The sequence below is a fragment of the Schistocerca nitens genome, chromosome 6 (genome assembly GCF_023898315.1).
Source record: "Schistocerca nitens isolate TAMUIC-IGC-003100 chromosome 6, iqSchNite1.1, whole genome shotgun sequence".
In the NCBI taxonomy this organism is placed as follows: Eukaryota; Metazoa; Arthropoda; class Insecta; order Orthoptera; family Acrididae; genus Schistocerca; species Schistocerca nitens.
This window is the reverse complement of record NC_064619.1, coordinates 336,091,721-336,107,121: the sequence shown is the minus strand read 5'-3', so window position 1 is coordinate 336,107,121 and position 15,401 is coordinate 336,091,721. Positions and strand designations below refer to the sequence as shown.

The 15,401-nt window shown below is 42.1% G+C and overlaps 1 protein-coding gene across 2 annotated transcripts in view; it reads right to left on the bottom strand.

Annotated features, from left to right (window-relative positions):
• Nucleotides 1-15,401, bottom strand: part of LOC126262317 (cytochrome P450 6k1-like) — a 68,990-nt gene that overhangs the window by 15,858 nt on the left and 37,731 nt on the right. Inside the window, exon 3 of one of the 2 annotated variants that reach the window (XM_049958869.1) lies at nucleotides 1,256-1,495. In XM_049958869.1, the coding sequence (XP_049814826.1) occupies nucleotides 1,256-1,495 (240 nt within the window). The remainder of the gene's footprint in view (nucleotides 1-1,255; nucleotides 1,496-15,401) is intronic. The other variant, XM_049958870.1, reaches the window with a different exon arrangement.

Below are 15,401 nucleotides of genomic sequence, written 5' to 3'. Positions count from 1 at the left end.
GGACGATGATTCATGCCTACCACCGACTTTAGGCAGGATAACTATAAATGATTCATTAGTTTTAAAAGCTCGATATTTTTCAAAGTATTAAGTGTACAAATGTTACTGAAACATGAATAGAACTGTAAAGTCACCAAGTTTGCGTTTTGGACTCTACAAATATTCTATTAGAACCTTTCTGGTCACACGACACACGTTCAAGCGGTAACCAATTTCCTGCCATACCTTAGGTAGCAAAATCCTGTCAGTGGTCATTACAGCGGCACCTACGCGATTTCTGTTCTTGGCAGTGGGTATACGCAAACACCGTCCATAATGTACTCCCAAAGGCAAAAGTCGTCAGAGGTTAGGTCAGGCGATCTGGGAGTCCAAAGGAACAGAGCCACGTTATCTTCACTACTACACCTATTCCAGCGATACGAAAATCCGTCGTTTCGGTAGCGATGAAGATCGATCCTCCAGTGAGCGGCTGCCTCACCTTGTTGGAAATTGAAATTTTAGGAATCTTCCACACAGTTTGCTGCGGTGTTCCAAGGTCGAGGCTTGAGCGGACCGTTGATTTTTTTGGACTGCGCACGAAATCGTCCTTCATCCTCTCAACAATTGCACCTGGCGCTACTTTTCTGTTAATGTCCCTAAATTGTAGATCCAACGCTCAGTACTCTGTTTGCATGGCGCTTCTTTTCCATAATTCCTTCTGAATGCGCGCTGCACGGTTATAACAAATAAACATCCAGCATGTTCCAACACACAAAAAGTCTTTTGTTGCTTTGTCGCCATTTTGTCAAGGCACTGCACCCGTAACGCCAACTGGCGGGCACGATGCAAAATAGTTGAGTTTGCGGTTCTATTCATGCATCAGTCATATTTGTACAAGTAATACTTTGGAAAATATAGAACCTCGAAAATGAATAAGTAATTCATAGTAGACCCGTATTTTCGCAAGCAGATATTGAAGTCACCAACAAATGTAATTGTATGAGTACCTCTATCCATGGCTATGGAGGAACCAGCTGAGACTATTACGCATAGCTCATTGGACATGTAAAACTACGTTGGCAAATAGAGTTTAAAAAATAAATCACATTTTATTTACGATGAAGTGATAATACCTTTGTAAATGCATACGAAGCAAGTTAACCACCAGTAAGAAGTATTTTACTTGGTAATTACTAGATCTGTTTCACTGTGGACGGTTGTTGTCTTCGCCTTCAGTTTAATAAATTATCAAAAGGTCTAAAACCTTGAAACTCACCGTCTATCACCTTCTCCAAATATGGCATGTTCGACGTAATGTCTTCATATGTCACTTCGCCGTTGGACTTCTTCAGTACGGCATCAATTTCGTCTTGCAGCCGCTTCTGGATATGTGGATGTTTAGAAAGCTCGTACAGACAGAAGCTTACGGTGGTTGAGGAAGTTTCGAACCCAGCGAGGAAGAACACCCACGCCTGTGCTGCCAACTGCTTGATCGTCAGTGATTTATTTCCTCCTGCTGGGAACAAGACAAATTTGTAATCGGCTATTCACCTAAGGAGTAAATAACATTTCAGTTAAAAATTAAATGCGACACTCTTATATTAAATTTTTTAATGACAGAAAATGAAAATTCTGTACTGTGCTACAATAACGAAATCAAAAATTTTATTTCTCCAATGTGCTCTCAACATCGTAATAGAAATGCTACAAACAAACGCGTTTATCTCTAAATATGTTTTATACACGCCTATCCTAAATACATAATGCGAGGAAACTTTCAAAGGATACACTTATACAGTCTAAACAGTTTCAAGATGAAGTTCGAAGACTATTTGTTAACATATTGTGATCGAAAACTGATGAAGTAATCTGACTCCTATCCTAGACGTTAAAATGAACTACAAGTTCTCGGTGGTTCTACGGTGGGGCGATTAGACTTGACAGTTCTACAAGTGCTTATTCACGACTAGTTATCAATATACACAGCAACTTTGTTTCGAAATGCTGTGTCACAATACAAACTACATAATATGATAATAAGATAGCCATAGGTAGTAATTTATGTGGCTAAATTATTAATTGATGGAATACTGAAAAAACTGCAGTTCGTTTAGGAATAGCATGTTTGAGAAATCAGTGATATTTTGAATTCTGCTCAAATGTGTGGGATTCACGTTAGGATAAAGTAACGCAAAAAATGGTTCAAATCACTCTGAACACTATGGGACTTGACATCTGAGGTCATCAGTCCCCTAGAACTTAGAACTACTTAAACCTAACTAACCTAAGGACATCACAAACATCCATACCCGAGGCAGGATTCGAACCTGCGACCGTAGCGGTCGCGTGGTTCCAGACTGAAGCGCCTAGAACCGTTCGGCCACATGGGCTGGCTAGAGTGCATCCTATGGTGCACTGTTTGTTCCCCAATGGTGATGTTCCAAGACGACTGGGCCCTCGTTCAGACAGCGCCACCGTCCAGGACTGTTTTTGTGACCAAGAGGATGGATTGTTGCATTTCCCCTGGACAATACAGTCACCTGATCTCAATATTAGCTAGCCTTTGCGGTCTACTTTGGGAAGAAGGGTGCTTGGTCGTTATGCACCTCCTTATCGTTACCTGAACATCCAAATATTTTGCAGGAATAATGGTATAAGAATCCTTTGAAAACCATATAGGACGTGTAGTTATCATTAGTATACGCCTGAAAGCTATTTTGAATACCTAGGGGGATCCTACACCACATTAGGCATGGTAATGCGATGTTTTGGTGTTTTCATATTTTTGTCCACCCATTTTTCAGTATTACCAACTGTTACTCGGAACATATTTACTAAAAAAACCAGTACCTAACAACACTGTTGGCCATGACAAAGTCTTTTCCAAGTGCAAAACAGACTTATGTGTAGTGCAGGAACTGTATATAAGTAAAATGTTGGCCGCACAATATGTTAATAATAAAAACTTGGTCAAAGCACGACTGTCAGTGCCAGCATAAGATTCCAGCATTTCCCTTACGAGAATCAGAGAAACGACGGAAAGCCCGCCGGCCTGTGTGGCCGAGTGGTTCTAGGCTCTTCAGTCTGGAACCGCGCGACCGCTACGGTCGCAGGTTTGAATCCTGCCTCGGGCATGGATGTGTGTACTGTCCTTAGGTTGGTTAGGTTTTAATAGTTCTAAGTTCTAGGGGACTGATGACCTCAGATGTTAAGCCCCATACTGCTCAGAGCCATTTGAACCACTTGAACGGAAAGCCCTTATTTGGGTGGCCGGATGGGGATCTGAAGCACGGCCGTCCCGCGTACGAGTCCAGTGTCTTACCACCGCACCAGCTCGTTGTGTCACTGGCTTGGATGCCTACGCCACGTACCTTCATGCTGCAGAAACTGTATTACATTTACTTTTGGTGCGTTACACCCGTGTGAGTGGCGCAGAAGGATAGAGGGAACACTCCATCATTCACACAAAGCTTCTGTCATCCCCAGGTATGAACATTGCTCCGTTGCTTGTACCGTAAACTAGTTTTAATTTCGGCGAGCAATTATTGCAGTTGTTTAATTTTTCTGCATCAATTTTCGATACCTGTTCTAACCTGCCCCATATGAGACGTTGCTAATGTACAGCAGAGGAGAGCGTTGTACCTGGAGGGTGGTGTATTTCGGAACGCATGATGTTTCACTCTAATGAGCGGTTGTAGAATTACTCGAAGGAATGCAGTTTCGGCATTTTCAACTGCTTTTGTTGTTGTGAGATATGAGGTTCTGTTTTGTGTAGCATTTGTCAATATTACAAATTCTAGATGGGTCCGCGTTGCATAATGCACTGAGGTGACAAAAGTCGTGAGATCAGACGGCTTTAGTATCGCGCACACAGGGCATAAAAGGGCAGCGCATTGGCGGAGCTGTCATTTGTACTCAGGTGATTCATGTGAAAAGTTATGCGACGCGATTATCGCCGCACGAGGGGAATTAACGGACTCTGGACGATAAATGGTAGTTGGAGCAAGACGCATGGGACAGTCCATTTCGGAAATCGTTAGGGAGGTCAATATTCGGAGACTCACGTCAAGAGTGTGCCGAGAATACCAAATTTCATTCATTATCTCTCAGAATGAACAACACAATGGCCTATGATCTTCACGTAATGACAGAGAGCAGCGGTGTTTACGTAGAATTATCAGTGCTAATAGACAAGTAAGACTGCGTGAGATAACGCAGAAATAAATATAGGACATACGACGGACGTAGTCGCTGGGACAGTGAGGTGAAATCTGGCATTAATGTGCCATGGCAGCAGACGACCGACGCGAATGCCTTTGCAGCACGACTTCGCCTGCAGCTCCTCTCCCTGGCTGGAAAACCGTGCTTATTCAAATGAGTGCCGATTTCAGATTTTCGTGGGGTCCACACAACGGTCTTTTTTTATATTAGGCGGCCATTCACCGAATCCAGATAACGATAGCTGTAGGAAGCCCAGAAGTATCAGTATAAAAGCGAAAGTAGTGCCTCCAACAAGCGAGAGTATTAAAATCCTCATGGTAAACTCCCCAACCATTCGCAGCAAAGTCCGAGAGTGAAGCTACCATGAAAAGCTGTTAAGCTCACACAATACTTGGTACAGAAAGCTGGTTGGAACATGAAACTGATAGTAGTGAGACTTTTTGGGAAATTAAAGTGTATACCGAAAGATTAGGCAAATTGGAACCGGAAGTGCCGTATTTGTTGCAGTAGATAAGAAACGTAAATCCACCGAAACAGAAATCCTGCATGTGAGACAACGCTCAGTATCAGGGGTGGACATAAAATGATAATTGGATCCCTCTGCCGTCGACAAGACTCATCTCTTGATATAACCGAAAGCTTTAGTGAAAACACCAGTTCACTTGCAAGTTAAGTTCCCTAATGATACTGTAATCATTGGTGCAAGTTTAAAGCATCCAACAATTAATGGGAAAATTGCAGCTTTCTTAATGGTGGACGTGATAAGACACCTTGTGAAACGTTACCTAATGCCTTCTCTGAAAACTACCTAGAACAGATAGTTACGAACCCCGGTCATGATTGAAATGTATTAGATCTAATGGAATCAAATAGACCTGACCTCTCTGAGGATGTCCACATCGAAACTGGTATCGGTGACCATGACACGGTTGTGGCAACAATGATTACCAAGATAGAAGGACAACTAAAAGAAGTAAAAAGATTCATTTGTTCAGTAAACTAGATAAAAACTGGTAGTGTCATTTCTCAATGACGGACTTGAAAATTTCAGCACAGGCAAGGAGCACGTAGAGGAACTATGATTCAATTTTAAAAGAATAGTTGACCATGCACTGAACAGACATGTGCCCAGTAGAACAGTTCATAATGGAAGGAAAACTCCATGGTATACAGTCACTATAAAGAAACTTCTGAAGAAACAGAGATTAGTGCATAATAGGTAAAACAAAACGTAGGGCTATAGAAAGAGAAATTCTGAATGAAACGTCTTTGGCTGTCAAGAGAGCTACGCGTGATGGCTTCAATGACTACCGTAGCCGAATATTGTCAAATGATCTTTTCCGGAACTCAAAGAAATTCTGATTGTATGTAAACGTCGTTAGTGGCGCCAAAGTTAGTGTCCAGTTCCTACCGAATGAGGCAGTAACTGAAGCTGAGGGTAGCAAAACAAATGCTGAAATGCTTAACTCCTTTTTCAAATCTTCTTTTACAGAGGAAAACCCAGGAGATTTGCTCAAATTTATTCCACGTACCACTGAAAAGATGGATGAAGTAGAAATTAATGATGTTGAGAAACAGCTGAAATCGTTAAAACTGAACAAAGCTCCAGGGCCCGATGGAACCCCTGTCAGATTTTATACTGAATTTGCGGCTTAGACCCTCTTTTAAATATAATCTATTGTATATCCCTCGAATAAAATACCGTGCCCAGTTCTTGGAAAAAAGCACAGGTCAGCATCTTATAACATATTCTGAATACAAGCATGACGAGGTACCTTGAATACCTCCTCGATGCCACGGAGCATGGAGTCCGAAAACATCATTCATGTGAAAACTAACTAGCACTATTCTCACATACTTTTCTCACATACTGAAAGGTTTAGATTAAGGCAGTCAGGTGGATGCAGAATTTCTTGATTTCTTCGATGGTCCTATTACGAAGCTGCTCCGAAAGCAAAGCGACCTTAACTACAAATTCAAACGTGGTCAAAGTCTCCCGTAAGATAAAAACCGCAAACGTAAAATAAAGCGAGCCATGCGTGAAGCGTTCAAATAATTCGAAACTAAAATTCTGTCTACTGACTTTACAGAAAATCCTAGAAGGTTTAGGTATTATATAAACATCAGCAAACGGATCGAAGTCGTCTGACCAGACACTACGACGACAGTAGCGTCGAAATGGAGGATCACAGAAGTGAAAGCCGAAATATAAAATTCCTTTCTTCAAAACTGTTTCATTGAAGAACATCATAGTGAAGTTCTCCCTTTAAATTGTCATTCGAAAGTCGTACGGACAGATATGGAAATAACTGACCACTGGATGGAAAAATCAACTCAAATTGCCAAACAGAGACAAGGTCACTGAATCTGACGGGAGACCAGTAAAATTCTACATAGAATGTAGAACAGCAATGTACTGTAGATACCGGAGGAGCGAAGCACTTCTAGTATTTCAGAAAAAAAGCACAGTCCATTCCAGTTTTTGAGAAGGGTCGTCGCGCAGAGAACTAAAGGCCCATATCTCTAAAGTTTAATTGTAGCATGTTAATGAAATTTCTGGAGACTGAGAAACTGCTCTGCAGCAATCAATATAGGTTCCGAAAACAACGAGAGTGTGAAACCCAGCTAGCTCGGTTCCTCTACGAGACCCAGAAGCAGCAAATACCGGTTGTTGCCGTGTTCCCTGAATGCTGTGTTCCTTGACTTCCATATGTCATTCTATACAGTTCCACAATACTAGCTAATAAAGTACGAGCGTGTTTAATATCAGACTACCTGTGTAGTAAAATTCAGTAGGACCTGCAGAGGACCGACGTTCGGTGCAGGGATTTGCAGTTGATCGCAACATAAATAAAAGATATTTTATCCATGTTGGATGTTGTGAACTCCGAAGCGTTAACGGTAGTTGGTGAATGACGCAACCAGCCACAAATAATTTTTGAATGTTTTATTTTAGTGCGTTAACCGGTGTCGGGCTACCATGCCCATCTTCAGATGGCTAGTACTTTTCGTTACATAGATGTTTTCATGCAGCATGTAGTCTGCTCCACGCTGCACATGAAATTTTTTTAATGCTCAATTTTTAATTTTTGTGTTTCCTGCAATTAACTTATGAACTGTAGTGATAACCAAAATCTGTATATATATATAATTTTTTGTAGATATATGTATACTTTATCATACACAGTCGGTTAGGTTTGAAGTATTTCGTAAGTTTCGTCAATAATTTTACTCACAGTTAAAAAAAGTCCCACTACAAACAGTTAATCCTACTGTCTTTAAATAATGAGTTTATACTTGGGGTACAAACATTTTTCTATTATTAACGTGTTACATTTTGCACATCCCACACATCATCTTTGCTCTGTTCACATCCTTGGTCAATATTTAATGAATGGTATCTTTATATCCCCACCCCCATGAACCATGGACCTTGCCGTTGGTGGGGAGGCTTGCGTGCCTCAACGATACAGATAGCCGTACCGTAGGTGCAACCACAACGGGAGGGTATCTGTTGAGAGGCCAGACAAACGTGTGGTTCCTGAAGAGGGGCAGCAGCCTTTTGAGTAGTTGCAGGGGCAGCAGTCTGGATGATTGGCTGATCTGGCCTTGTAACATTAACCATAACGGCCTTGCTGTGCTGGTCTGCGAACGGCTGAAAGCAAGGGGAAACTACAGCCGTAATTTTTCCCGAGGTCATACACCTTCACTGTATGGTTAAATGATGATGGCGTCCTCTTGGGTAAAATATTCCGGAGGTAAAATAGTCCCCCATTCGGGTCTCCGGGCGGGGACTACGCAGGAGGACGTTGTTATCAGGAGAAAGAAAACTGGCGTTCTACGGGTCGGAGCGTGGAATGTCAGACCCCTTAATCGAGCAGGTAGGTTAGAAAATTAAAAAATGGAAATGGATAAGTTAAAGTTAGATATAGTGGGAATTAGTGAAGTTCGGTGGCAGATGGAACAAGACTTCTGGTCAGGTGAATACAAGATTATAAATACAAAATCAAATAGCGGTAATGCAGGAGTAGGTTTAATAATGAAAATAAAAATAGGAATGCGGGTAAGCTACTATAAACAGCATAGTGAACGGATTATTGTGGCCAAGGTAGATACGAAACCCACTCCTACCACAGTAGTCCAAGTTTATATGCCGACTAGCTTCGCAGATGATGAAGAGATTGATGAAAAGTATGATGAGATAAAAAAAAAAAAATTATTCAGATAGTGAAGGGAGACGAAAATTTAATAGTCATGGGTGACTGGAATTCGATAGTAGGAAAAGAAAGAGAAGGAAACGTAGTAGGTGAATATGGAATGGGATTAAGGAATGAAAGAGGAAGCCGCCTGGTAGAATTTTGCACAGAGCATAACTAAATGATAGCTAACACTTGGTTCAAGAATCATAAAAGAAGGTTGCATACATGGAAGAAGCCTGGAGATACTGACAGGTTTCAAATACAATATATAATGGCCAGACAGAGATGTAGGAACCAGGTTTTAAATTGTAAGACATTTCCAGGGGCAGATGTGGACTCTGACCACTATCTGTTGGTTATGGACTGTAGATTAAAACTAAAGAAACTGCAAAAAGGGGTGAATTTGAGAAGATGGGACCTGGATAAACTGACAGTATCAGAGGTTGTAGAGAATTTCAGGGAGAGCATTAGGGAACGGTTGACAAGAATGGGTGGAAGAAATTCAGTAGAAGAAGAATGGGTAGCTTTGAGAGATGAAACAGTGAAGGCAGCAGAGGATGAAGTAGGTAAAAAGACGAGGGCTAATAGAAATCCTTGGGTAACAGAAGAGATACTGAATTTAATTGATGAAAGGAGAAAATACAAAAATGCAGTAAATGAAGCAGGCAAAAGGAATACAAACGTCTCAAAAATGAGATCAACAGGAAGTGAAAATAGCTAAGCAGGGATGGCTAGAGCACAAATGTAAGGATGGAGAGGTGCATATCACTAGGGGTAAGATAGATCCTGCCTACAGGAAAATTAAAGAGACCTTTGGACAAAAGAGAACCACTTGCATGAATATCAAGAGCTCAGATGGAAACCCAGTTCAAAGCAAAGAAGGAAAAGCAGAAGGGTGGGCGCATATAGAGGGTCCATACAAGCGCGATGTCTTGAGGACAGTATTATGGAAATGAAAAAGGATGTAGATGAAGATGAAATGGGAGATATGATACTGCGTGAAGAGTTTGACAGAGCACTGAAAGACCTAAGTCGAAACAAGAACCCGGGAGTAGACAGCATTCCATTAGAACTACTGATAGCCTTGGGAGAGGCAGCTCTGACAAAACTCTACCATCTAGTGAGCAAGATGTATGAGACCGGCGAAATGCCATGACTGCAAAAAGAATACCGAACTATCAGTTTAAAAAGCCACAGCTGCAAAATACTAACACGAATTCTTTACAGACGATTGGAAAAAGTGGTAGAAGCCGACCTCGGGGAAGATCAGTTTCGATTCCGTAGAAATGTTTGAATACGTGAGGCAATATTGACCGTACGACTTATCTTAGGAAATAGATTAAGGAAAGGCAAACCTACGTTTCTAGCATTTGTAGACTTAGATAAAGCTTTTGACACTGTTGACTGGAATACTCTGTTTCAAATGCTGAAGCTGGCAGGGATAAAATACAGGGAGCGAAAGGCTATTTACAATTTGTACAGAAACCAGACGGCAGTTATAAGAGTCGAGGGACATGAAAGGGAAGCAGTGGTTGGGAAGGGAGTGAGACAGGGTTGTAGCCTATCCCTGATGTTTTTCAATCTGTATATTGAGCAAGCAGTAAAGGAAACAAAAGAAAAATGTGGAGTAGGAATTAAAATCTATGGAGAAGAAATAAAAACTTTGAGATCCGCCGATGACATTGTAATTCTGTCAGAGTCAGCAAAGGACCTGGAAGACCAGCTGAACGGAATGGACAGTGTCTTGAAAGGAGGATATAAGATGAACATCAACAAAAGCAAAACGAGGATAATGGTATGTAGTCGAACTAAGTCGGGTGATGCTGAGCGAATTTGATGAGGAAATGAGACACTTAAAGTAGTAAAGGAATTTTGCTAATTGGGGAGCAAAATAACTAATGATGGTCGAAGAAGAGAGGATATAAAATGTAGACTGGCAATGGCAAGGAAAGCGTTTCTGAAGAAGAGAAATTTGTTAATATCGAGTATAGATTTAAGTGTCAGGAAGTCGTTTATGAAATATTTGTATGGAGTGTAACCATGTATGGAAGTGAAACGCGGACGACAAATAGTTCAGACAAAAAGAGAATAGAAGCTTTCGAAATGTGATGCTACAGAAGAATGCTGAAGGTTAGATGGGTAGATCACATAACTAATGAGGAGGTATTGAACAGAATTGGAGAGAAGAGAAATTTGTGGCACAACTTGACTAGAAGAAGGGATCGGTTGGTAGGACATATTCTGAGGCATCAAGGGATCACCAATTTAGTATTGGAGGGCAGCGTGGAGGGTAAAAATCGAAGAGGGAGACCAAGAGATGAATACACTAAACAGATTCAGGAGAATGTAGGTTGCAGTAGGTACTGGGAGATGAAGAAGCTTGCGCAGGATAGAGTAGCATGGAGAGCTGCATTAAACCCGTCTCTGGACTGAAGACCACAACAACAACATCTTTTTATCTTTGCTTCATGATAATCTTCACATTGTAAAGAAAAACGCCAAGTGTAGAACGCATGTGCGATGCTCAACGGGCATTTTAAGAATGTTATGAAGTGTACTACAGCAACTTATTTACAATGCCTGTGGTGGAGCTAGAAAACAACATGGGTCACAACAAATTATATCGCTATCTCCTGGAACGAATGTAAGTGAACACAACTATTTTGCTCTCTCTCTCTCTCTCTCTCTCTCTCTCTCTCTCTCTATAAAGTGGCACTAAACATTCGAATATTCTTGTGCACTGTGGAGAAGACGACATGGCATTCATCAAAACACCTATGTAACGAAAAGTATTAGCATGGTAACCCGAACCCGGTTATGACACTAAAACAAAGCATTTAAAAAGTATTTGTGACTGGTTGCGTCATTCACCAACTATAAGTTTACGATTTAAGATGTTGTGCGTAAATAGGCAGAAAGAGCCATTACAAGACTGCAGAACAATCGCTGAAAGCTGTCACACGCATAAACTATCTAACAGTATGCAGACTGAGCGATTTAAAGTGGAACCACAGAATAAAACTAATGAGACGTAAGGTAGACGCTCGACTAAGATGCATAGGAACAATCATCAGGAATGGTAGCACATCCACAAAGACCGCAGAAAACAAAATCTCGTTTGACAAATACATGAATATTGCTCATCAGTTGGAACCTGTATCAGATACTATTGACAGAGGTAATAGATAAGAGCAGCCGCGTTTCGTTATACTTTCTTTTAGCAATGGCGAAATCGTTGCGGAGATGTTCAGTCAACTTAGTGGCAGACGTTACATAAGAGCCGTTCTGCATAATGGCGCAGTCTAATGTTAAGAACATACGTTCCTAGAAGGATTAATCAAAATATTGCTTCCTTCGACGTTTTTCTCGCGGAAAGACCGTGGAAGTAAAATTAGAGAGATTGAAGACCACGCAGAGGCTTACCAATAATCGTTCTTTCCGTGAAACATTCTCGACTGGAACAGGAAAAGGGAAAGTGACAGTGGTACAGAAAATACCCCCTGCCACACGCAATCAGGTGTTTGTGGTGTACTGATGTCGATCTAAATGTAGAAGTACTTATAAATATTTTCCTTCTCTTTACCAGCCAAATACTGCGCTGAAAATTAATTCCAAATGCCGATTCGAACTGGCTATCTCTCCGTCGATCGCCGCCACATTATTATACTGTAGCTACGGACATGCTTCGTTCTGCTGTGCAGAATTTAGTCCTGCTCTTTCAGACTCTTCTGGACACTGAAGAGTGCCATATTGAGTCCCTTTTCTGCATCTACATCTTCATCTACCTGATTACTCTGCAATTCACATTTAAGTGCTTGGCAGAGGGTTCATCGAACCACAATCATACCATCTCTCTACCATTCCACTCCCGAACAGCGCGCGGGAAAAACGAACACCTAAACCTTTCTGTTCGAGCTCTGATTTCTCCATTCCTACCTATTTAGTTTGGGCTCAACAAAATATTTTCGCATTCGGAAGAGAAAGTTGGTGACTGAAATTTCATAAATAGATCTCGCCGCGACGAAAAACGTCTTTGCTTTAATGACTTCCATCCCAACTCGCGTATCATATCTGCAACACTCTCTCCCCTATTACGTGATAATACAAAACGAGCTACCCTTTTTTGCACCCTTTCTATGTCCTCCATCAATCCCACCTGGTAATGATCCCACACCGCGCAGCAATATTCTAACAGAGGACGAACGAGTGTAGTGTAAACTGTCTCTTTAGTGGACTTGTTGCATCTTCTAAGTGTCCTGCCAATGAAACGCAACCTTTGGCTCGCCTTCCCCACAATATTATCTATGTGGTCTTTCCAACTGAAGTTGTTCGTAATTTTAACACCCAGGTTAGTTGAATTGACAGCCTTGAGAATTGTACTATTTATCGAGTAATCGAATTCCAACGGATTTCTTTTGGAACTCATGTGGATCACCTCACACTTTTCGTTATTTAGTGTCAACTGCCACCTGCCACACCATACAGCAATCTTTTCTAAATCGCTTTGCAACTGATACTGGTCTTCGGATGACCTTACTAGACGGTAAATTACAGCATCATCTGCGAACAACCTAAGAGAACTGCTCAGATTGTCACCCAAGTCATTTATATAGATCAGGAACAGCAGAGGTCCCAGGACGCTTCCCTGGGGAACACCTGATATCACTTCAGTTTTACTCGATGATTTGCCGTTTATTACTACGAACTGCGACCTTCCTGACAGGAAATCACGAATCCAGTCTCACAACTTCGAGGTGATTCATAATGTTTGAATACAGTATATGCTCCAAAACCCTACTGCAAACCGACGTCAATGATATAGGTCTGTAGTTCAATGGATTACTCTTACTACCCTTCTCAAACACTGGTGCGACCTGCGCAATTTTCCAATCTGTAGGTACATATCTATCGGTGAAATGCGGTAACAGTAATGGTACCGGTACCATTACTGTATCATCACGTCTTACCTCTCATGAGATAGTATTCTGGTGCCATTTTTTGACACGGCAGTACTAATACACACGTGGCACGTGACTACAATGAAGTAGACAGGATCGTTGGCTGTCGTCAACTTAAATAAATAGAGTGACAACAATACTATTTTCAGTGCGGGTGCACACCGGTATGATGTACCGTAGCAGCACATAATAAGTGTTTCAATTGAATTGATTCTGCATTATTTCTCCTCCCCATGTCATTGATATTACTCCTACCAAGTCTGATACTCGTACGGTAATTATTTTCCGTGTTATAACGTGTTAAATAGGGAAAGTATATTTATAACCACCCGACACATGATTAGCAAAATTACAGAATATCTCCAAGTCCTCGCCCAGATATTCTTCTACCATTGGTCCTGAGACGTGGGATCCATAAAAGTAGACGATTATCATGTTCGATCCACCTTCACCTTTACCCAAATTATTTCGCAGTAATGAAATGTATCAATGGTAATAGCAGAAAATCTGTGCCAAACCGGAACTCGAACCCGGATTTCCCGCTTTTCGCTAGCGACCGCCTTGATCGCCTCGGCCATCCGTGCACGCTTCGCTCCCGACCCAGATTCCCAGCCTGTCACTCACTACTGACAGAGTGACGACGGCCCATCAACCCACACTCGCAGTCCCTGATTCCCATAACAGATCGCGCACGGTGTGCACCCGCACTGAAAATAGTATTGTTGCTCGTTGTCACTCTATTTATTTAAGTTGACGACAGCCAACGATCCTGTCTACTTCATTGTAGTCACGTGCCACGTGTGTATTAGTACTGCCTTGTCAAAAAATGGCACCAGACTACTATCTCATGAGAGGTAAGACGTGATGATACAGGATGTCTGTAACGTACCATTGTTCCATCAGTGTTCTCTCAGTGACTGTCAGACGTGGCTTGAAGTCATACCCGATGGTTCCTCACACCACAGCGTCAGGAGTAACACTGATGTGGCTCACCAAAACACCGGAACAACTCGATCTCTCCAAGGTCGCCCCATACTCGCCGACGACGGTCATCCCGAGCTGTGCAGAATTGCAATTCTTTATCAGTCCACGCTTCTCGGACACGGTAGCACTCGAAACGTAGAAGCCTGCACTGTGGCGTTAACAGCAGCCTACGAAGGGGGTGGTAATTACCTAGTCCTGCTGTTGGTAGTCTCCGACCAGTGGTGCAGGAGACAGCTGTTCTCGGATGCCATGTGTTGTTGTTGTGGTCTTTAGTGCAGAGGCTGGTTTGATGCAGCTCTCCATGCTACTCTATCCTGGGCACGCCCCTTCGTCTCCGAATAACTACTGCACCCTAAAACCTTCTGAATCTGCTTAGTGGATTCATCTCTTGGTCTCCCTCTACGATTTTTACCCCCCCCCCCCCCCGCGCTGCCTTCCAGTACAAAACTGGTGATCCCTTGATCCCTCAGAATATGTCCTACCAACCGATCCCTTCTTCAAGTCAAGTTGTGCCACAAACTCCTCTTCTCCTCAATCCTATTCAGTATCTCCTCAATAGTTACGTGATCTACCCATCTAATCTTCATCATTCTTCTGTAGCACCAAGTTTTGAAAGCTTCTATTCTCTCCTTGTCTAAACTATTTATCGTCCATGTTTCACTTCCATACAGGGTTACACTCCATACAAATGCTATCGGAAAAGACTTCATGACACTTAATTATACACTCGATGTTAACAAATTTCTCTTCTTCGGAACTGCTTTCCTTGCCGTAGCCAGTCTACATTTTATATCCTCTCTGCTTCGACCATCATCAGTTATTTTTCTCCCAAATAGCAAACGCCCTCGCCCTTCCATCCCTCCCTATAAACCATGTACCTTGCCGTTGGTGGGGTGGCTTGCGTGGCTCAGCGATACAGATAGCCGTATCGTAGGTGCAACCACAACGGAGGGGTATCTATTGAGAGGCCAGACAAACGTGTGGTTATTGAAGAGGGGCTGCAGCCCTGTCAGTAGTTGCATGGGCAACAGTCTGGATGATTCACTGATTTGGACTTGTA